At 43.2% G+C, this 23,111-nt stretch overlaps 1 protein-coding gene across 18 annotated transcripts in view; it reads right to left on the bottom strand.

Moving 5' to 3' along the window:
* Nucleotides 1–22,844, bottom strand: part of nrxn3b (neurexin 3b) — a 277,893-nt gene extending 255,049 nt beyond the window's left edge. For 9 of the 18 annotated variants that reach the window (XM_034579318.1, XM_034579332.1, XM_034579329.1 and 6 more), the window contains exons 1-4: nt 21,709–22,844; nt 16,565–16,582; nt 16,133–16,159; nt 14,163–14,174 (exon numbers count right to left, since the gene is read on the bottom strand). In XM_034579318.1, coding sequence (XP_034435209.1) covers nt 14,163–14,174; nt 16,133–16,159; nt 16,565–16,582; nt 21,709–22,405 — 754 coding nt within the window. In that variant the 5' untranslated portion in view covers nt 22,406–22,844. The remainder of the gene's footprint in view (nt 1–14,162; nt 14,175–16,132; nt 16,160–16,564; nt 16,583–21,708) is intronic. The other 9 variants (XM_034579320.1, XM_034579337.1, XM_034579328.1 and 6 more) reach the window with 3 other exon arrangements.
* Nucleotides 22,845–23,111: the final 267 nt, after the last annotated feature.

The raw sequence follows: 23,111 nt of genomic DNA, 5'->3' as shown, positions 1-23,111 counted from the left end.
GATACACCAGAAACTGACTCGCACCTGTAAAACTCGTCTGTGGGGTCAAAACGTTCCAGCAGCAGAGCACGTTAACTCAGCACATCAGCTGAGCAGCTGAGCAGCCAATTACCAGACTAATTATTGCCTCTTGCAGATCTGTCAAACGGTGCAGGCGCAGCGTAGCGGGGATCAATAGGATGGGTTAATAGGAGCAACACACACATACGTGCAATGCACACCGCTGAAAGGGAGGAAGATGATCAAACACTATCCAATGCCTCTGCAAATCTCTCGGAGGACCCGCAGCCAGGCACTGAGGCAATAGGGGTTAATGGGTGTGCTGCGGTGCTTTGAGATTCCCCTACAAGAACATGCAAGATGAATCATTATCAGCTCAGCTACACTCAAACAAAAAAAAAAGAGGAGATATAAGCGTGAAATAATGTTTTGTTTACCTAAGCCTTCGGGCAGGGTCAGAGCTAGGACTAGTGGATTGAGAGCCAGCAGTGCAGAGGAGGAGGGGACTGAGGGAAAGGTGGAGGGTGGGGACGAGGAGTAAACGGCGCCGAACTTCAACTGAACTGGGCAAAAATGCAAGTGAGAGTAAGGGATCAAGAAAGAGATGAAAATAGGAGGGGCGGATGATTTAATCGTGGAAGAAGAACAACTATTTCCACATTTTACAAAGCAGCGAACAATGTGAAACGGGGGTTGACGAAGAGATGAGGAGGTAGAAATGGAAAAGCGAACTGATGACGCTTTGATAGCAAAATAAGAGGAACGGGGGAGGTGGGTGTTTTGTCTAATGGGTGAGGGGGAATGAGCAACAAGGGAATGAAGAGGAGAAAAGGTGTGGGTGAAAGAGAGGACGGTGAGGCTGAGATGGGTTTGATAGGAGGGGGACTTCAGGGAGCGCAGGGTGGAAAAGGAGGGAACAAAAGTGATAGGAACTAAAAATATAAAAGATAATCAAGACAAAGACAAGGTGGGAATATAAGACACAGGAGGAGCTGAAACATCACCAGCATCTGTTCTGTAAAAAATTGATAAATACCAGTGCAGTCCTGCTATATCTGTTGTGACAGCACCCGGGACAAAGATACCACTGACGACACAGGTCATGTCCTCTACTTTTTTTTTCTGTGTGAAATTGGAGGGTGTTTTAATTCTAGACTTAAAACCTCACACGTGGTGGGTATTCTTCAGTCTGCTTTCAGTAGTAGTCATGTAGTCATATCTAATACACTTCAATTTTTACAAAATCTAAGCTACAACGAAAAATTGAATAAAGAACAAAAGCAGAGTATCAGTGTCTAGCATAGAGTGTATATAAAGAAATAAAGCCCAAATATCCTGGATACGAATGCTGCCATTTTCCCCCGAGGACGTCATTTACCCAGTATTTTTAGCGTCAAAATACGGGGTATGAAACTGAACTTACCGTATAAGCGAACACTCGAACACACGTCAGTGTGACAACTACATTACAAACCACCTTTGAGAAAAATGTATTTGACTTGTACTTGGATTTTTTTTTTATTTGGTCCATTCAATTTCCATCATTCCAACATTCCACAGCTCTGTTTTACGAAAGACAGTTTTAAGTGTATAGTCTTGCATGGCGGCGTGGCTCAAGAAGGATGGATAAGGTAAGAGGTCGTCTTGTAATTGAAATGTTACTGGTTCAATTCCTAGGTACTAACTGCTCCTGAGGCTGCAACATTATATGAATGTGTGTGACTGTGTGTTTGAATGGGTGAATGAGGCATATGGAGTAAAGAGCTTTGATTAGTTGATAGACTGAAGGACTTTCGCAAAAATCATGTATGAAAGTGTTCTTTCAATTTGTAAAATAGTGATATGTAAATAAATTTGATTTGACTTTAGTAAATGTTGTTGTTCTTGTTCTGTTGTATAACTGCTGTTTCAGTGTGCACGCTCACTGAGAGTCACATTTCCTTTCATGGGCTCGCATACTTGGCCAGTAAAGCTGATTCTGATTGAACACAAGGCTATGGCAATGACATTAGAAAATTCTTCACGTATGGATATTGGTGCAAAGAAGAAGTCAAAACCGTGGCCGATTCACATTCATATTCAACCCAGCAGCATGAAGATCTGTACAATCATCACAGTTTCAAGGTAGAACGCCAAAGATTAGTGTCAGCAACTCACTATTCAAACAAAAGTGTAATCGATCACTTCTGGTCTTGAGTTCTGCTTTTAAGTAATGGCCAGTAAAGTGGTTTTGCACAAAACATTGTGATTTCACTTTGACACAAAAATGTGGATCTAATCTAAACTGGAATGGCACATAGTCGAGTGCATACCTCTGCCCAGGCCAAGCAATCCTACACAGGTATGTCTAGCTATTGTAATAAAGAAGTAGAAAGGATGAAGGGAAGTAGCTCGACCAAATTGTACAAACTCATGGATCTCAACACCATACATCTGCCTGAGGTTTACATCGGGATCCAAACATTACCATCAGAGAAATTATTTAAAATGCTGACAAAAGCAAAGTAAAGAAAGTTAAAAGAGAAAAAGCTGGGTGTGGTCCTTAAGCCAGATCAGTTCCAAACTTTAACGTATTCTTCCCTGGTCCTTTGTGTGTAATTCCTCTGACCAATGAACAAACAAACAAACAAACAAACAAACAAACAGTGAAAATAATAACGTAATTGGCAGAGGTAATAATTCGAGACCCACGTACATAGTACATATTTTCTCTCTTCCAAGGCCAACCGGCACAAGACTGTATACACATGGTTGGATACGTTCAAAACACACGCACACATACCCACACACACAGACAGAGAGAGAGAGAGAGAGAGAGAGAGAGAGAGAGAGAGAGAGAGAGAGAGAGAGAGCGCAGCATTGGGAGATGATCAGCGCTTGATTATCTTCCCTCAGTGCAGCGCACCCTGAGCAGAACCAAATCGGATGACTTCATTAGCATATCATCTGCATAATGGCTCTGCCAGAGCAAGGGCACTCGCCTGCTACGTGGCTTCTACCAAGTCTCGCTCCGAAGAGGAGGGTTAGGGTTAGAGAGTCTCTTTAATTTGGGTTATAACTAAGCAAAAGCTGGGGCCTCTTTGAAGCCTTAGACATCTCAACTGACCATTAATTGAGAGTGCGGTAAAAAAAAAAAAAAGGATAACATTCAACTGAAGATAATTTCTCTCCATTGTGCTGGAGTTTCCTCGCTGATATATCCAATTATAAGTCTTTCTGCTGCAAATTAAAGTATGAACATGTGGGCATGGATGTTTGTTCAGTGAATATTAAATGCACGATTTTCTATTTTAGTACTCTGAGCATTTCTCTTTCGCAAATGACCTGAAGAATGTCTGGTTTAATATATAAAACTGTGAAATTATAATAATAATAATAATATAAAAGACCTGATTATGAAATGATCAATTTAACGTCTCCAATTCTATTCAAACAAAAGACCACAGACAAAACCAGCAGATCCTCGCCACTTGTATTTTCCTCCTCACTGCTCCTCGGGATAAAAGCCGCGCAATATTATCAAGGCTCGTGGAATATGTTTTCTCTTCAAATGGTGTTCAATGAAAGGTTTCCACTCCTCATCTCACAAAAGTCTGCCCTTGGTTTCTGTTTGAAGAGCGACTCTTCATTTTCACTTATTTTTTAACATTTCACATTACTTACCATGCAACTCAAATGTTAATGTCACGGCCTTGTCTTCCATTACTTCTGCTTTTTTTACTCTTGATAAGTCGTGCTGCCTTCGGCGTAGTTCACAGGTCAAAATTTCAACAACTTAGATGATATTTTTCTTTTTCTTTTAAAAGGGGCAGCACATTTTTGCAGTCACTAGTGTCACAATGTTCACAATAGCAGGCCATTGCACGAGCACTACACTTTAGCGTTGTTCATAGAGACTCTGTCTTTAAGCCCAGTCTGCTGTGATTGGCCAACAGCTTCCAGCGTTTGTAGGAAGTGTCGACCTCCGCTCTCACTTCACCTGGCTTTGTTAGGGGGTGTGCTAGACTAGCCATTAGCTGTTGTTATGCAAATATGGGGCATTGTGATGTCACACGGGACCGGACTATTGACGAAGTGTTTCAGGAGTTTCAGAAGAAGGAATTTGGGGTTTCAACATTGCAGAACTTGTACAAACAAACAAAAGAAATTGTTTGCGTCTGTTAAAATACAGTATGTTACACAAATGTAGGTGTAAATATGAATGAGGCACTTGAAAGCCACACAAAATTGTTTGTGAAATCGTTTAAGCACTCTCTCAGATATCCTAGGTACTAAAAAACAAACAAGCGGGACTGCAAACATAGCCTCCTTGGCCGAGGTAACAAACAGAGGATGAATTAAATAAAAGGAGAAACAGGGAGAGAGCAGGAGGAGAGAAAGAGGCAGTGGTTTCTGCATTTCCTCCCATTCGGCTGCCATGTTTGTTTACTCTCTCCCTGGTGTGAACATCTATGCATGGCTGCAGCCATCACATCTACACATGTCACCCCTCCGCACAATCACACAAACGCTTTGCACAAACACACGCTCTTCCACATACTCCTAAGCCTTTCCGCGCCCGTACTTAGACTCTCACAATGCAGCCCTTCAAGCCACATCTTAACCTAGTTCTTCACATAAATCCTACTCATAAGGTCTCAGGCAGTTCGCAAACAATAGCGACACAGCATTCTTCAGTTATCAGCCAAATGTGTTCACTCAGTGTCCTACTACTCCTGCATGAAAAGCTTGCTGTCTAATTTAACTTATATTTAACTTGAGATGAGTTTGTAGTTGCACCTATATAGCGGGGCTTCTGACTAGTGAGACATGAAAACATTTTTGTGTGATCACTACAGATAAACAGACTTTGAAGGTACAATGCAGGTGTATGTTTGTGTAACGTGTAAGTAGATTTTCTTTTCATTACTGTGCAACGTGCACACGGTAGTTCAAATACACCGTGCAAAACATCTTCAATGCTTTGTTGAAAACGCGGCTTAACCAAGAGCAATATTATTTTGGTGATAAGCTGCAACGCAAATAAAAACAGGCAAATATGTCAGTTACATATTCGCATGTTCTCTCCCTTCCCCTCTTCCCCTGCCTCTCTCGCTGTTGCGTAACCACTGACGCACTCATGATCCGTGAAAAAGTGGGAATCAGTCTTGCTCGGTTGATCCCAGAGGTCAGCGGCAGAGAGAGGGAGAGGAGGGAGGAGAGCACAAGGCCAAAAGAGAGTGAAAAAGAAAGTGAAGGAGGGAGAGACAAACCGATCGTAAAGCCGGCATCAGAGAGTTGGTGTCTTGGTAAGAGTTTCGCAATGTAGCTGCAACGTTTTTTTGTGAACCTCTGCCCCTTGTCTGGGGACCTGGAGATGGAGGAAATGGCTCAGACAAAAGGGATAAGACAGTCCAGAACATTGCATGGCGGAGAAAGATATAAACTAAATGGAAAAGATGAAGAATGGAACAGAACTGAAGTAAATGATACAGCAAAGAGACAGAACCTAGATAGAAGAAGAGAAATGAGGGAAAACATGTAAAGGAATGAGAAGATAAGAGACAGTTGATTTCTCTCTCGTGTTTTAGTTTCAAATGTAACACAACCAGTACAAAAATCGACATTATTCCTTAAAAATAAAGATTTACAGACACAAACAGAAGTGCTAGTTTCCTTCGGTTTCCAGGCTGAATTCTGAACAATCTATGTTTTTTTATAAACTGAAAGGAAACCCACAGGTGTAGAGGAAGAGCTCGGTATTCACAGCTCATATTTTCTGACTGCTTGAGTAGCAGCCGGTCAATGTTGAAATCAATTTGACCAGTGCCCTCCATTTTTAGCAGCTTTGAAATCCACCTGGAGGATTGTGGTGTAGTTTCAGGCTGAGCAACGTGAAGAGGCAAAGTTAAACTCAATTTCAGGGTGAGCGTCTGGCCATTAGTAGCCGTTTATCAACAGCACGGCCAACGCGCGCCAAGGCCAATAAGTGCCAGCTGGTGCTCTGAAGCCCGGGCGTCTGAGGCATAACATTGCCTCTGTGACACTGCACAGATGCAAACTAACCAAACCTCTGATGACACACAGTGACTATCTTTATCTCGTGCCTTACAAAGAACGCGGAATGCCTCTTTTTCCAACACGCGATTATGTGTCAGTAGGTTAAGGGCTGCATTTAGAGGAGAGAGTTGCTGAGACAAATTTTCTATCATATTTTATTCTTTTTGAGCAGCACAACAGCGGCGAATCGGTTCCGCAACAATTTGCTTCTGTAGAAACAAAGCAGTTTGACTTCCCTTAACGTCGCCTCAAGAGAGGTTCCCCAACGAGTGCTGTTATGTGCAGTGATAACCCTCCCAGCTGTCAGCACCTCAGCTGTCTTAACAGATTGCTCAGTCGTTGACGTTTAAATTAACTCAACAAGATGGCGAAGCAGAGTTGGTGCATTAAATAGTGTGAGGAGCAACGGCTTTGTTTGATAGGGACAGCGAAGACAACCAGGAAATGCTGAGGAAAGACATACAGTAAATGGTCCGACCAGCCAGGAGTCAAGCCAGGGCGATAGCACCCATGTGGTGTGCACCCTAACAACTCAGCTAGCCTTTTGCTTTTAGGAGAGGATCAAAATCAAAGCATCTGAGTTAGGTATTGCTAGACCAGAGTTTTTTATTCCATGCAATCATCTTAATAGAGCCTACATTACCCACAATGCCACTTACAAACTGCACAAAGATTAGGGGTAGCTTCAAGCAGGGATGAGGCGGAAGCTACAGATTTTAGATTCACTCTTCTACCTAACTCCCATATTTCTTCAGCCGCCACTGACACTGACTCAAGTGACATTTGTGTTCAATCTGTAGCACTGTGTACAACAATAAAACACTGTGTTCAGGTCAAACAAAACGTGGCAGCATGTGACTTGCATCAAAACAACAATACACAATGTTTAACGTGTGAGTTCACAAACCTTATATTAAACCCACCTCTTCAGAGCTAACTTCAATGAGTTATAATGACTTGCATTGTATATTTCTAGTTAATTGCATTTTCAGTTTTTTTTGGACATATGTAAAGTGTCTTTGAGCATTGTTAAAAGAGCTATATAAATAAAATTTACTTTTTTTTAAATTGCTACTATAATCATTATTATAACGACAGTATTACAACTGGTTTCCACTGGTGTAATTGCATCATCATATACCATTATTGACCATTATTATATAATAATAACTTTATTTGTATAGCACTTATCTAAACGAGGTTACAAAGTGCTTCTCACAAAAGTCCATGGCAAAATGAAGAATCGATTGTAATAAAAGATATTCTGTTCAGTCCAATGTAAGAGCCATATACTGTATATCATATAAAAAAGGCAGCAGTTTAATTATATGTGGTCCCCAGAACAGCAAATCAAATAATGCAACACTATGTGATGCGCTCAATGGAAAAAGCTGAATACACTGAAGTTTCACTAAGTTGTTCACTATCCATGAACATTATTTTGAAGGTCGAGCGGTGTCATGGTACTGTGCACTGGTAACTGCTAGAAAGTCACTGTGATATCTCTGGTTTGGTCGTCAGAGTCCGCTGAGCTAACGAAAAAAGCCTCTGAAGTGGATGGACAGAACTGTACGTAAATAAATCCCACTGAAGTCCGGCAGCATCTGTGGACGGGCACTAAGCAACAGTACAGTACTCCCATCTTGAGCCTGACTGTGATGCGAGGCTCATGAATGTCCACAGTACTTTGAACTGGGGACACAAACAGACCAAAAAGAGTAAGGAGGAGGAGTGAGAAAGTAAGAAAGGCCAACTAGAATACTGAAGCAGACAGAGATGAATAGGGTGGGACAAAGGCAGAGAGGGTGAGGGAGAGAGATGGAGTCAAAGTCAGAGGAGGGGTGACAGGCGGGGAGAGAATATTTATATATACACGCAGAGGGAGGGAGGGAGAGCAATAGAAACAGCGTGTGACAGAGGCAGGAAGCAAAATCTTGTCTGTGTGAACTTAGCGGCAGGACTTTGAGGGGATAATTAGGGAGAGTGACTCTACAAGCACAGAATAAGTTCTCAGTCCTAAGCCTTCATGTGGCGGATTAGACTCGGGCTGAACTCCTCACTCCTCCTCTTCCTCCCTTGCAGCGCTCTCACTGCTCACTAAACTGGACTCGCCCTCATTGCCAAGTCTTGACCGAACCAACTTCTCTATCATCTATAGCACAGGGAGAGAGTCATTATAGAAAACAACCGTGCACATCCCAGTTCTCCTCATTAGCCTGCAATAATGTCCAATATATTATCCTATTCATCATGTAAAGTGCAGGTTATCACAGGACTTTCATTTGGATGAGACCATGTCAATAAGGTTAAATTAACTCGAGGAGAAACAGGTTTGGGTTCTCCTCATTGTGTGTGTGAGGATTCAAGGAAAAGTCTGAGTCCGTCACTTAGAAGAGCGATTATCACATTTAGATTTTGCAGTTTGCAGATAGTGTTTGTGTTCAGAGGAAAGTCATTAGGTAATACTGGGCTGTAGCTTAGGGTTTCATCTCTGACCTTGAGCTGCACTGTCAAATCCTGATTTGAAAGTACATCATTAATGAGACACGGGGGGGGGGGGATTATGTCACAAGGCAGCGAGGGCTAAAGGTTTTCTTGGTTCAAACAAAACTGTTGGTCAATGCTTTGCAAGCAGGTCCCAGCTGTAGTAGATTGAGGTGGGCTGTGATATTTAGACAAAGGGTTTATTAAAAGGCAAGAAGCTCAGGAAACCACGTAATATGAACGATTTGTTTAATCGTGAATTTTAATTACCAAAGATTTGCAATGTCAAGAATTGAGACATGGGGGAAATGATTTGTACCCCTTAACTTAAAAAAATATATATATATATTAAAAAGTTGCTTTCCGTCAGCTAGAGTTGAACTCAGTTGTTGGTTTCCGTTAATGGGCTCGTGTGAGACGTCTCACTTCACACACTCTAATCAGTCCCCCAAATATGCCAGATATTTTTAAATCAAGATCAATGAATAATTCAATGGGGAAACTATTGAAAAATGCCCTCTCTCGAAATACTAAAGAAAGATAAAAAGAATTCCTGATTCCGCCCTGTGAACCAGGTCTGCACCTCTTTATATACAGTCTTTGGTCTGCACCACACTTAAAGGATTTCAACCCTGAGCCAATTCCGCCTCCTTCCAACAAATTCCATGAAAATCTATTCAGTTGTTTTTGTATAATCTTCCTTACATATAAACAAACTGACAGAGATGGAAACATAACTTTCCTGGCAGGGGTAAAACTATTGGGACACATAACATGATACTTTGTAGTACAGACTTTCTAGTACTTTTGTAGTTCTTATTGAGATATCTACATTTTTTTTCTAGATGTTTACGACACTCTGCTCCAGTTCTCTCAGCTTTGATGGGTGCCTTCTCCCAACTGCATGTTCCACCTCTTTCTACAGATGCTCAGTTGGATTAAGATCAGGGCTCACAGCAGGCCATCTCAGAGCAGCTACTGTTTCCGTCTCATCCATTTTTGGCTGCTGTTAGATGCAGTGATTCAAGGCACCCTGAGCCAGACGCAGCAAAGAATTCCCACAACAGAACTGAGCCTCCTCCATATTTCACACAGTGAAGAACAGAGCTTCTGTGAACATCGGGCTCACGTGACTTACAAAAAACCCTGTATTGTTGTTTCCTCTGTCCATCGCGGCATTCTCCCAGACACATTGTGATTTGTAAACATGCATTTTAGCAAACTCCAGTCAGTCTTCTTTATGTTTCCCTTTCAAAGGTGAGCCCTCCCCGGGTCTCCACTTTCATTCAGGAAGCATCGTACAGTACAACCAGACACTGCTGTACCTTGATCTTTCATCTGTTTTGAAGTTGTCCTTGGATCTTTTTCCACCATTCCAACTTTGCTTCTGTTCAATCTGGGATAAATTTCCTTTTGCAGCCACAGCCAGGGAGGCTGGCTATGGTCCATGGACCTTAGCCCTCTTAATAATGTGAGCAGCCGTGGTTACATGGTCATCAATCTGCTTGGAGATGGTCTCGCAGACTTTATCTCGATCATGGTTGGCCAATTATTTTCTCTCTTATCTCCTCAGATTCTTTTTTTTATCTTGTCCATGTACACAATGATATTAAACAGCATAGCGAGGAATCGTCTCTATTTAAATTGACTGAATCACTAACAATATAATTGAAAACACCCATGATACTAATTGAAGACAACAGTCTGCTTGAAATTGCACAAAACAATCTACATATTTATCACCACTCTCTAGGTGGTAGCCACAATGTTTTCCCGGGCATTTTTAGGCTTTTGTAGAATTATCAAGTAGTCAGCCGTGTTAATAAATTCATTGTTTTAATCTAAACCAAAGAAATGAAGGTTTACATGACAGAAAAGCTTTTCAACAGGAAGAACACAGCATTGTTTTAATGAGGTGTAAGGGTACCAACACTTGGTAGGCTCCGTCTGTAATCACCACATAGTGTAAATGCAAAACTTTAGATACGATTACATTCAGACTGTAACTGGGATCTGAGATTGGTACATAGGCTCACATGAAGACTGCCCTTTATTCTTTTGTATTATTCTCTCCCCGAGCACCAACAAAGATTTCAGTTAATTAAATCATATCATTTACAGATAGAACACTTTTTTATGAACTGTAAATAGAGATATTATACGTGGAGTCTAATACAGCATATGTGCAGCATGTTGCTAACTGGAGCACAGTCCCTCATCCACTGCCATAGTTTCTATAAAGTTTGCTATATCGTCAAAGCTATGCATCAAAAAAAGGTTGCACCTCTGAGCCAAGAGGCCTCACTGAGTGCAAAGGGACCGAAACTTTCTCGATAGATGGCGCGGGGTACATGCGGCTTCAGCCCCAGATTTGACTAGAGGGTTGACAAGGTGCCCCATATTTTCAATTTGAAATATGGGGCCTCACATATCGGACATCCTCCCCGGGTCCCTCTACCTTTTTCTCTCATTCTTCACCGTCACCTCCTTCCCCGACTCGCTCTCCTCTCAGGTGTATACTCTAGTCTGTTTTCCCCAGCCTCCCAGTTACTGTGCCCTTTGCCCAGTGTGCCATTAAAGTACATACACACAACTGCAGAGACATTAAAGGGGACATAGCATGCCCATTTTACCACAAGTTGATATGGTTCCTTGGGGTCGTAATGAAATGTCTGTAACATACTTTGGTCAAAATACCACAAGGATCATTTAAAACAGCACCCTTTTTACCCTGTATAAAACAGCCCTCCACAGAGTGACCTGTTTTGAGTGCCTGTTCCTTTAAATGCGAATGAGCCAGCTCCCCCCTCCCCCCTCTCCCCCCATGATTTTAAACGATATAAATTACATATTTTATATGATATAAATTATCAAATATGCATCCCATACTTTGTATTCCCCTTCTGTTGTCCTGGAGTTTTAATTTTCCCAATCACATAATTAAATGTCCCCCTCTGCCCATCCACTACAAGCACACAAGCAGACAGACAGAGAGAGAAAGAGAGGTGGGGGGAGGCTATGAAGACCATCATTTACCCCCGAACCCCGACATTTAACGGGTACAACAACAAGCGGAGAAAGCAGAATCGCGGGCTGACCTTATATATACAGTCTATGGGGCTGACCAGCGCGGAGAAATGCTCGTCCCGTGTGAACAGCCAGGCAGCTGCGTGCTGGAGAACGGCGCTGCGCTGCCTCGCAGCGGCACTTCCGCGTCCGGTGTTAACCCGGCGTAACTACTGTACCCCGGCGTAACTACTGTAACCCGGCGTAACTACTGTAACCCAGCGTACAGTAGAGCTGAACACTGCGGAAGTCTTCCACACAGCCAGCAGTGTGGAAGACTTCCGCAGTGTTACAGTAGCGCTGAACACTGCGGAAGTCTTCCACACTGCTGGCTGTGTGGCGCTGACACAAATTCCAGCTCACGCACGGGAGAGCGAGCGGTCGCGCCCGAGCAGCTCCTGCAGCTGCTCGTCCTGGCTGTGTGAACAGCCAGGCGGCTGCCCGCTTGGGAACGGCGCTGCGCTGCCTCGCAGCCTCGCTGCCTCCGGTGTAAACCCGCCGTAACGAGTGTGGGGGGACGGGGGGGTGGGGGGTGAGGTGGGGGGTGGGCCAAGACCATGTAGGGAGACTTCCAGTTCCTTGTTACGACACAAAACCCAGGAAGCTCAATCGAGTCACTCAAGCATGACGTTTCTGACTTAGAGGAACTATAACAAAACGCGCGAGTGTTTTTTTCCCCAGAGTTTTTGGGTTGGTAGACATGCCAGATACCCACATTAACCTGTAGAAGCACTAACAAAGTGGAATTTGCATGCTATGTCCCCTTTAATATAATGAAACAGGGACCAGCTGGGAAGAACATCTTCACTTTACACATTAGTATGTTACAAGGAAAAGTCATGCAACAAGTTACGTAACATAATGTATTATCATAAGAAAGAGTTGAGCAATTTTAGCTGCAATTCTGACACCTTTATTTTCTTAAAGTATCTTAAACTAGTTGTTCTTTTCCACACGTAGAGAGACAATCACTCACTTAGACCCAGGGGTAATCTAATGTCCCTTGTCCCTCTGATGGATGTTGGAGGAGACTGGAACGCCCAGAGGAATCCCCTACACACAGTGCACCGCATAGCAAGGACCGGAGCAGTGCATCAAACCTGGGTCCTTCTCGTTCCGTTCTGCAACAACTAAACCACTGAGGGATCCTCTCACTCCACCTGATCGGCCCATTGCTATAATATGCTGATTAGGTGAGAGGAGGGGAATTCTGTGTTTTGTTTACCTCATCCACATGGGGAAAACAGAGCAGGGTCTGATACTGCGGTCATTTTTCAGCGCAAAAAAAGGCACACACAGACAATTTGTACACATGAAAGTAAGTCAGAAGTCAGGAAATACACAACTTTCATTTACTTCATAGAGTAACTGACCGTTCTCAACTGTTCAATTGTAGCTTAGCATCTTCCTAACTTACATACACATAAAGTCTGGCAAGGTTTCCTCACACAAAGACAGAGGGTGCAGGAGGATATAGAGCCATTATCTGACTAGAGATTTTGATTATCAGCCATAATATTGTAACCATCCGAGGAAGACTTACCACAAATTATGAGATTGTGACAAATTTGATGTGTTCATGTAGAAGCCACAAGTCTGTGTGATATCAAGCTCCTCGCAAGAATTTTACGATGCTACCATGAAAATGTTGACTTATGGGTTTACAATAGTTTATGGGATGTGTATTTCCTTCAGTCTTATAGTGATTATGTACACAGTTTTGTTCCTTTTTTCCATTTTCCAATTTTCTTTTGCTCCGGGTAAATATTTGTTTATAGTAACGATTCATCTCTCAGCTGTTCGACCTGGTTCCAGGCCTAAAACTCTTTTTATAAGGATTTTCTGAAAGTCAACACACATTGTTCCTTAAACTGATATCAATCATGACCATAATTTACTGGTTTGCTCTATTAAGCTAAAGGACGCGCACACACACACATGCAACACGCATGACCACACACCACTACACAGTGTATCACATTGCCTTCATAAATGAATAATGAGGATAGTCTCTGCACAACTGCAACACATAAAGGCCACTGCTATGACCTCATTTAAATGAAGCCAAATGTCCGGTCATATTCACCAATCAGCTTCTTCTCAACGGACACAGAACTGACACATCCAGTTGAACACACACACGTGCGCCTCATCCTCACACAAATAGTCCATTATGAATATGTATTTCTGGCAAAGACACTGAGTAACCCATCGCAGAGCAAACTGCGACTATCGTCATTTTAAATTTAGCTGTGATAATCAAGCGTAAAATCTCTCTCCGTCTCCAGCACTGACACCATATTTCTTTCCCTCTCTACTCATCTCGCAGCTCAATCGCTCATCCTTCATGCAACACTAAATACGAGCACTCGTTAGCTGGAGAGCAAGAGTCCCCTGATTTTCACTTTCTCCCCCAAACACACAGATGAGCATGTGCAAACATTAATGAATACACTTAATGAATGATTAACCAGTGGCTGCACAGACAAACAAATTCAACACACACACGCTCTCGCACACAGCTCTTGAAGTGCATATAAGTGTACAGTAAGAAAAAAAAGGGATTGCTGTACCTTTGCTTCTACCTACAAGTTTTGGAGAAGAGAAAGGATCCGTAGAAATTACAGAGTGAAGAGTGTCATCCCACGCAGAGCCCCAGAGGAAGACAGCAAAAAGTAGGGATACACTTTGGTTAGTCTAACGTATGCCTGTACACTGCCAACTGACACTTCCATGCAAAATGTTGACAATCATGCAAATGGTGAAGAAATGAGATAAGCAAATGTGGGCAGCAGACAACTGACACTTCCCCCATTCTGTGTTTCCATTTAAACCTTTGGGGAATTGCTTCTCTACGCTAAGGTCAGTCTAAAATCTAATTGCACATCCTCTGGAAAAAAAACTGGCAGCTCTGTGATGTCAGAGTTGCCCAGTGGCCGCCATTTGTTGTGGCTGGTTGTTTTTGAGGCGAAATGGAAATGAGGAGGACTGCTCTATTGACCTCCATTGTTATTCAGAGGTGATAACAGAAGGCGATGAAAAAAAGGGCTTACAGCACCGTTAATATAATCGCTTCCTCGATGATGGGACCTCTCCAGTTATCTCTGTTACCTTAAAGGTCAACACTGTCAAGGCCGTTTGCAACTGGCTGGTGTGTGTGCAGAGTTGCATTATATGTGAAAGCACAAAGATAATTTACATTACATTTGTATGCAAATCCAGAGATCTTAGAAACGCCAATGAAGTGAGAAAATATTTCTGTAGAAAATTCCAACACAGGCTTCCCCCCGTGATGTCCACTATTCTTCTGTTCTGAATACTGATGGACTGAATGATGCTACAAATTTAAGAATATGTTCAGTGACTTTCAGCCTTTTAATGCCAATGTTATTATAATCAAGTGATGTGCCTCAAAGTTCAGGACCATATATCAAACAAACCTTAAGTTCACAATCAACTGCTGTTTCGAAGGTCATGAATGAACTGTGAATATCAGATTTCTACCTAGAAAACTCTGTTTTACACTAAAGCTGCTTTCAGAAATGCACTGAACTCCCGATAATCTACTGAAATGATCTGGAGGGGCTGTATGTGAGAACGCAAATATCCAAGTCAGTTGCTCCAGACTTTCTCCGGAGTTACTCCAAAACAAGAAAGAATACAAATAGCTAAGGAAGATAAAAGAGGTGCAATATATGTACAAAGATGTCAACCTGGAAAGACAGCGGGATTAGAGAGCCTTTGGTGATGAGGGCTGACGCCAGTGTTGATGTGCTGTGACAAGTTCATGTCTGAAAACAGCTTAATAAAGATCATGTGCTCTTGTTAAAGAGTAGTTATTATCCTTAGGAACTACTTAAGCCTCCCTGAAGATAAGTATATTTCGTTAAATACTGATTTCAAGGTCAATAATGAACTCAAAATGATTTTTTATAATATCTGCTCATGGTACAGATTGTAGCTATGGTTCGGCAAAGATTGTGGTTACGTTAAATACTTTGGTTAAAGTATAAGGTTAGAGAACTGTAACAGTTAGAAACTATCTTAACATCATCATCTTTTCCCAACTGATATCCTCATCCTCCCTTCTGCTCTCCTACTCTTTCATCCTCCCTTCTCCCTCCACTACCCGGTCACTGCAGAGGTTGAGCAGGAACAGTAGAGTGTGTCACTGCACGTTAGCCCTGGAACTGAGAACAGTCCACAATTATGTAATACACAGAAACCTGGGTGAACCAAGGGTGAGGAGACACAGAAGTATGGAGAGAGGTATGAGAGAGAGAGAGAGAGAGAGAGAGAGAGAGAGAGAGAGAGAGAGAGAGCAATGGAGGTGAGGAACATGCCATGCTGCCATGCACCCTTCCCCACCAACACACACACACACACACACCCTCCCACTTCTCTGCAGCAACAACAGGAGCACTGCAACACACAAATGCACATGGACAGGTAGCCAAGGCACACAGCGCAAAAATTACGCCCCAAAACCAAGCCAGGCGGTGAACAAAAAAACAAGAGATGTACACAGAAAAGAAGAGAGTACCTTGCTCTGCCTTCAGGTGTGCGAGGCCTTGAAGAGAGAAATCAAACAAGACAGGAACAGAGAGGAAGTTTGAGGAACAACAGCACACCAATACTACACTTGTATTGTCATTATGCATGCTTTGCATGACGGCAAACCATGGCTATCACTCTAAAAGCAAAGCTTTCCCGAGTGCATCGGGAAGCTTTTGAAACAGACAAATTACTAATAAAGAGAGCAACACAGTATGTGAATGTAAAGCAGCACTGCAGGTTGTTTACTGAATAAATGTCTGTTAGAAATGCTCTTACAAGATTACTGGTACATCTTTGCTTGTTGTTTGAAACTGAATGCATTAATGTGCGTTTTTTTTTTAAATACAGTACATAACTTGATATGAAATTAGCTGCTGCAATTTAACTGGAAGTGTGGCCTGTCCTTCTCGAGACTCACCTGGTTTTCTCTGGACTGCTGTGGAGATGTCAGAAGGAAGGAGAGAAAGCAGAGAGGTCCTGCATTAGTGACACACAACAGCCGCTTTTGCATGTTGGCTTAACATGCAAAACATACCACACTTCTAAGCATTGTATTTCCCATGTAAGGAGCAAAGAGCTGCCCCTTTACATGCCTGAATCAAAATCACTACACCAGTGTAAATTCCTGTGGAGAGAAAACACGTAAAGCTTCATCTGTCCCCATCCTTGCAGGGAACCAGATTGACAGGACACCTTTAAGCAATCAACTCTTTCACATTTTTGAATATTGATACAATAACATCATATTCCGCTTCCTGGATCGCACAGATTTCCTCACACACTTAAGAAAGAGGCATAAATCCACACTCCCCCTGAGGATTTATGGTGTTGTGAGGTTTGTGGATCCCAGGACGCTCCTTTTCAGACCCATATCTTTCTCCTCCACTTCCCCTTTTTCCCCCTTTGCACCCCCACCCATGGACGTTTTCTTTACTTTAAAACCAAAAACCCACTCCTCGTGGTTTCTCAGGGGAATGCTCACTGCTGGATTCCGGTAGTTCACAGTATGGCATGGCAAAAGAAATAAGCTGCACGTTAAGCTGCATCCCTCGCGGCAAACATCCTCACCAGGATCACACCCGTAGATGACACCCTGTGGTTATCAAACATGCCAGACCGATTTAGAGCACATGCGAGATCACTGGGTGAATTCAGTTTCCCTTTTATATGTGGTTATATGTTGCACTCTGATCCAGGATTCAACCATTTTAACCTTGTGATTGTAGTCGAAAAAATTGAGTTTGAAAAATGTCTGTACAGCCTCTAAAGGGCATCAAGGACTGACACACAGTATCAGATGTTAATTTGACTGCATTCATCTCTACCAAGGCTGTAAAGAGGCCTGGTCTGTTTCCCTCCACTTGATATAACTGGGGATTTTTTTTTTTTTTATCCTTGACAGAATAAAGTCCTTGCTCCATGCTAAATTTAACAATTTCAACACAACACAGACATATCATCTGAGGGACGGCGCTGGGAGACGATTTATGTCGAGGCCGCTGGTGAAGGCGAGGTGAGATTTTTCTCCTGTCTCCTTTAGGGGAGTCCAAAATGGCTGCTGCTTCTCCTCCCACATGAGGAAGGATGACATTGGCGGAGGAAAGGGAAGGACGAAGCTTGGAAGCGGGGGAAGGGAGACATTGGCCGGATGATGGACAGCAGCGCGGCTCCAACGCTCCAAAACTGGCCAACTTAGGAACCCTGAATGTATGTGCCTGAACGAGCACGCACACATGTTTTTTTTTTTCTGACTCTGCAAATGCTAAGTAAGTGTGTGTGTGTGTGAATGCGTGTGTGTGAAACACTCGTTTACCATGTAGATAAAACCCTTTCTCTTGATGCGACAGCATCCAGAACAAGCCAATGTGCTGTGGAGGACATGTGGTCCGAGCGTAATCCCCTGCTCTATTTTACCAGCAGCTTCAACACTCAAATCCAAACATAATTTTCAGCTTGGGCACTAGACACAAATGCCCTCTGCACTGGAATCAGGCAAGTCCCTGCACCATTTTTTCCCTTTTTTTCCTCCTGACCTACTTTTTATAGTAAGATTATTGTAACTGTCATTTTTTTCCATGTCTGTTTATTAATCCCCAAAGCTAAGCCTGAAGGCACCATTTCAGCACTTGCTTAACAGTTTGCTTGCCCTAGCCTTCAATTACTAACCTTCCATCTAGCCTGTGAACATTTTCTGAGCAAAAGGGGCGTTAAAACTGTTCATTACAAAGGCAAGATGTAGGATTGAGGAAATGAGCGATAATTTTACATATTCATTCAACAATTCAGTGCAGTTTTTAATAACCTTGACCTTATGCAACAGAAAAAGCCCTAAGGTCTTCAAGGGACTTCATAATGTCACCCCCATTAATTTCATTGAACAGAATGAGGGACAATATCCAGGTCATTACCATAGAAGACACTGATATTTTAACAGCTAATAACTGGAGCGAAATCGAGTTAATATTAAAGATGACTCCCGGAAATAAACAGTTCAAGAGTTATCACCACATCGCAAGACAAAAGTCTGAAGCTGCAGCAGCGGATATTCCTGCCAAAGTCCACACGTGTGGCGAGCAAGTGGTGAGTGGTGTCTAATTTCAGCTCGTTGCCCTGACACAGTTAGTCACGCTGATACATCCTGATCCACATGGGAGGAGAGACTGAACATGTGTTTTATGGCCAACTGTTTATAGTGCTAAGCTGCTAGCCGAGCTGGACAGTTTGGGACGAGCTGCAGGAGATCAGGCAGCGACGGGACTGCCTCGTGCCTTTATCAGCGTTGTGAAATATCAATGCTCCTACGAGAGGCTAACCCAGCTGTCGAATGAGGCAAGGAATGCACACCTAAAATATGGGCGACGCGTGTTTTTTAGTGCACAAGTGGCACAAACAGGCCTTACGCCATTTTCTCATTTCTCATCTTGCATCTTAATTATTCCTACTTCTCCTATCGCCCCTCCTGGCCAGTGGGCTAGCAGGCTACCATTAGGAATACGACAGGCAAATTGCTTCCAAGGCCCAGTCCACTCAGCCAGTCAGCCATCTGCCTGCTTTAACGAGCAGCACCGGGGCCTCGTTGCTCCGCATGTATGTGTGTTTATGTGCACGACTGTAAATGCAAATGTGTGTGGGTGCATGCATGCACGTGAGGCCCAGGCCGTGCAGCCTGATAATGTAACATATAAATATGCACACGTTTGACCGATTGCTCGTTAATGTACAGTGTGACCAACCGGATGCCAACACAGACAGGTGTGTTTAGCAGTTGTTCACATCCAGCTGTGATCGCTCCGAAAACCCATGCTCCAGGGTTGCTGGAAGGAGTAACCTGTGGACATGTGGATCTAATAATAAAAAAATAATTGTGTGAAGCAGCCGACAGACAGTTTGAATTGATGACGGTGTTTGTGCAAGCATCTTCCGGGAAAATTGTCCATCTCTGTTCTCATTATCCTCCTAATTATGGTTCCCAGTCTCTGTGGCATAATCAACAATCAGCCACATCAGTTAATGGGGAGGCAGAGAAGAGCAGCAGTCAGATCAGCTGGGGAGCAAACATGACTACCCTAGCCCTGAGTGGCTCTCTCATTGCCTTAAAACAGACGAAAATGTGTGTGTGTGTGTTTGTGTGTGTGCACGAGAAGACACACAGAGGGGAAGTAAGCAGGGGGTGGTTCGTGTCCTACAGCCAACCTCCTGGGACAAATTAGGGTACAACAGGCCTGTGGTGAGTTTACTCGTCATACTTGCTCTGCCCTGCAGCTGAGATGTGACCATCTCCTTCCCTGTTCAAGCTGTCTGGCTGAGTCTTAAAACCTTGGGTGTTTTAACACGAGGATGTCATAGTTCCCATGTCAGTTCTCAGGAAGCTCTCAGACAAATGGACCACCTCCTCCTCCTCCTCCTCGTCCTCCTCCGCCGCCTGTTTCTCCTCCATCGACTGCTCAACACAGGCGATGAGCAAATGGGATGAAGCGAAAAGGGGGCAAGTCCAGTCCGTCCGCTTGACTGCTCTGCAACCAGCACATCGCGTGCTGTCCTGAACAATGCCACAGGCTAGCGCTCGGGATTTAAGCTCCGAACAGCTTCGCTTGAGCAGCAAATGATCGGACATATTATGAAACCAAATGCAACCAAACCACTGCACGGAGCTCTGAATATGCACATTTTAAATGCATGCTATAATGGTGACAAATAGGAACGTCTTAACTGCATTAGACACAGTTTAGAATAGCTTGTAATCAGCGCTGTTGAATTCAGTGAGCATTCCCCTGTTTCTGTGTCTAGATGGAGTCATCCCTCAGCCATGATTTAAGCAGGCAGGAAGTGGGTCAGCAGTGGAGGAAATTTGACATGGGTCTGTTCACACAAAGTTATCCTTTAAAATCCATACACATGAAGAGAGGCGTTAAGTCAGGTTACAGTGAAATTGTGTTGTCTCTGAATTACTGATCTAAACATGAAAAAAAAAGATTTTATGTAGTGGAATATGAAAAAAAAAGAGAAATTAGGAAAGTTATTATTGGCATCAGTTGGCTCTGATCTGAGTGCAGTGGGGTGTTTTGAAAGATGTAGGTTTGAACATCAACCAGCCGGGCCATACAAAATGAAAGTAGTTCAGTGTACAGAAAGAGGTTGTTTTTTTTGTATTTTGATGAGTGGGAAGGAAGGAAAGGACCACTTTGAAAAGTGGGTCCAGCATTATATAGCTTTCACCGGGCAATTTGAGTATTAGCCGAGAGAAAAAAAAGCTTTGTAAGCCTGTATCTTTGTAGTGTGTAGATAGAATAGGGTAGAATATTGTCAAAGTGCTGCATCTCATTTCCCTCCCCCCAAAAAAGAGATGGCCTTGGCAAAGAAGCAGAGAAAAAGAAGATTAAGCTGTTTCTCATCCAAACATTGTGTGTACCTTCAGGTCCCTGCACCAGCTCGCAAGAGCTGAATACATTTAATGGAGAAGAGAACTCAGTGTTGTAATTTTAGCCATATCAGCCAATATCCATCTTCATCAAAAGTAATAGCTGTGAAGGGAGAGGAAACGCTGAGCACATCACCTCAAATTTAACTCCTACATGAAATACGAAGACTTTCTAAAAGAAGCTGCAACCTACAAAGAAATGGTCTACGTCCTCTGTGAATTGCATTAAATCTGTCATGCACATGGGAGTTTGGCTGCCCAATGCGTCATATGCATTTCACTGTTGTGCAATCAAGGCACATTTTTCAAGGCATTTCACAAATTACGTTTGGGGTGGCACAAATCACATTAGTTGTAGCGGGAATAGCAACACAATTATGGAAATTAGTCTAATTCAGCAGTCTGTATTGAGATTTATAGCAAAGCAAAATGCATTGAGTTTGAAGCCACATACCTTCCGATCATTTTAACATTTCTGAAGCGAAAAGCAAACATGAATGGTTATTGCATTATTTTCTCTGTCAACCTGGAGGCAGGTAGCAAACCTACTTATACGTTGGTTGCAAATTTGAATGGGATCCCTCTGAATTTTTGTATCAATATTCAGTTCTTGACACAGAAAGCTCTGGAGCCAGCCCCCTTACCTTCAGTGCAGTATCGACCTACATATCCAGTTTTGGAGCAGTCACAGTAGGGTTCTCCATCTGCCAGCAAGCAGATCCCGTCATTCTCACAGGGGTTCTCCGTGCAGAGGCCCATCATCTCCAAGCGTACCTTCTGACTATTGATGAGTGTCGGCAGCTTACTCCCATAACTGAGGTCTGTAATAATTCCCTTGAACGGTGGTAGCTCACGGACAGAGGGCAGGGTGATGGCAGACGTGCGGATGTCCCCCGGGAGCCCTCCAAGGAAGAGGTCGCTGATGATCTTCATAAACTGACGCTGGGGCCGCACCTCCTCCGTCTTGGTCTGGCCGTCCACGGCCAAGCCAGTCCGCAAATTGTGCCTGTTGATGGCTGCAAAGTGCCAGCGGCTGTCGTTGACCATTTTATCGGAGGTGATGGTGGTCTCGGCGCAGTCGATGCTGACGCGAAGCTGCATCTTACCCTCAGACACCGCCAGGAGCAGGAAATCGCAAAATCCGCCGTCGTCGAAGTAGAGCAGCAGGCCTTCTGGTTCTGGTGTCTTGAACTGAAATGTCAGGTCACTTCTGGAGCTGGCGTCCCAGCGCAGGTAGCGAGCCCACTGGCCCTCAGAGCCAGTAAACTGTAAGCCTACACTCAAGCCCAGCACAGTACTTAGCAGCAGGAGGACATGCCCAGGTAGGCTGTTGGGATTCATCGTAGAGAATAGCACGGTGCACCAGCAGAGGTTAGAACTGGGGATAGATCCTCAAAGTGATAATAACATCTGCTTATGGCTGTGCTCCAGGATTTATTTTCTCAATGTTATATTCCACATAGATAATTTTACAGTCTAGCAGAGAATGCAATATCCGTTTTGTTCTTTTTCTTTTACTTCTGAGGCAGATCTAATGTTGATAATGGACGGATCTTCTCAGCCGAGTTTATTCAGAGATATATGGAAAAAATATCAAATATCCACACAGAGTGGACAGGTGAAAGTGCTCAGATGAACGCTGTCCTTGTCAATGGGTTGCGTCAGTGACTCAGAGCTGCGTTTTGCGACTTTTCCTTGAGGCGACTTCCTGGATTGAAGCACACGACCTTCATGGTTGGTCCAGTTTCGTGCCCCATGGTCTGAACTCCACCTTCGGACACACCTTTGAAAACACAAAAAAAGGGGGAAAAGGCACATTTTATTTTTAATTATAATTGACATAAAAAGGATCGATCTGCAAGTTAAAGAATAAACTTATTAGATACAGACATTTGATTTAATACAATACATTTAATTAAATCCAACACAATCCACTACCTCTGCAAAAACACAGATCAATTGTAAAGATTAAAATGACAAAAGTGCTAGTTTGACTGAAAGGTACTGTTGTTACATTATATATGCAAATATGTTATTGTGATAAAGT

Source organism: Hippoglossus hippoglossus, chromosome 24 (genome assembly GCF_009819705.1).
Source record: "Hippoglossus hippoglossus isolate fHipHip1 chromosome 24, fHipHip1.pri, whole genome shotgun sequence".
NCBI classification, from domain to species: Eukaryota; Metazoa; Chordata; class Actinopteri; order Pleuronectiformes; family Pleuronectidae; genus Hippoglossus; species Hippoglossus hippoglossus.
This window is presented reverse-complemented; position numbering and strand designations above follow the sequence as displayed.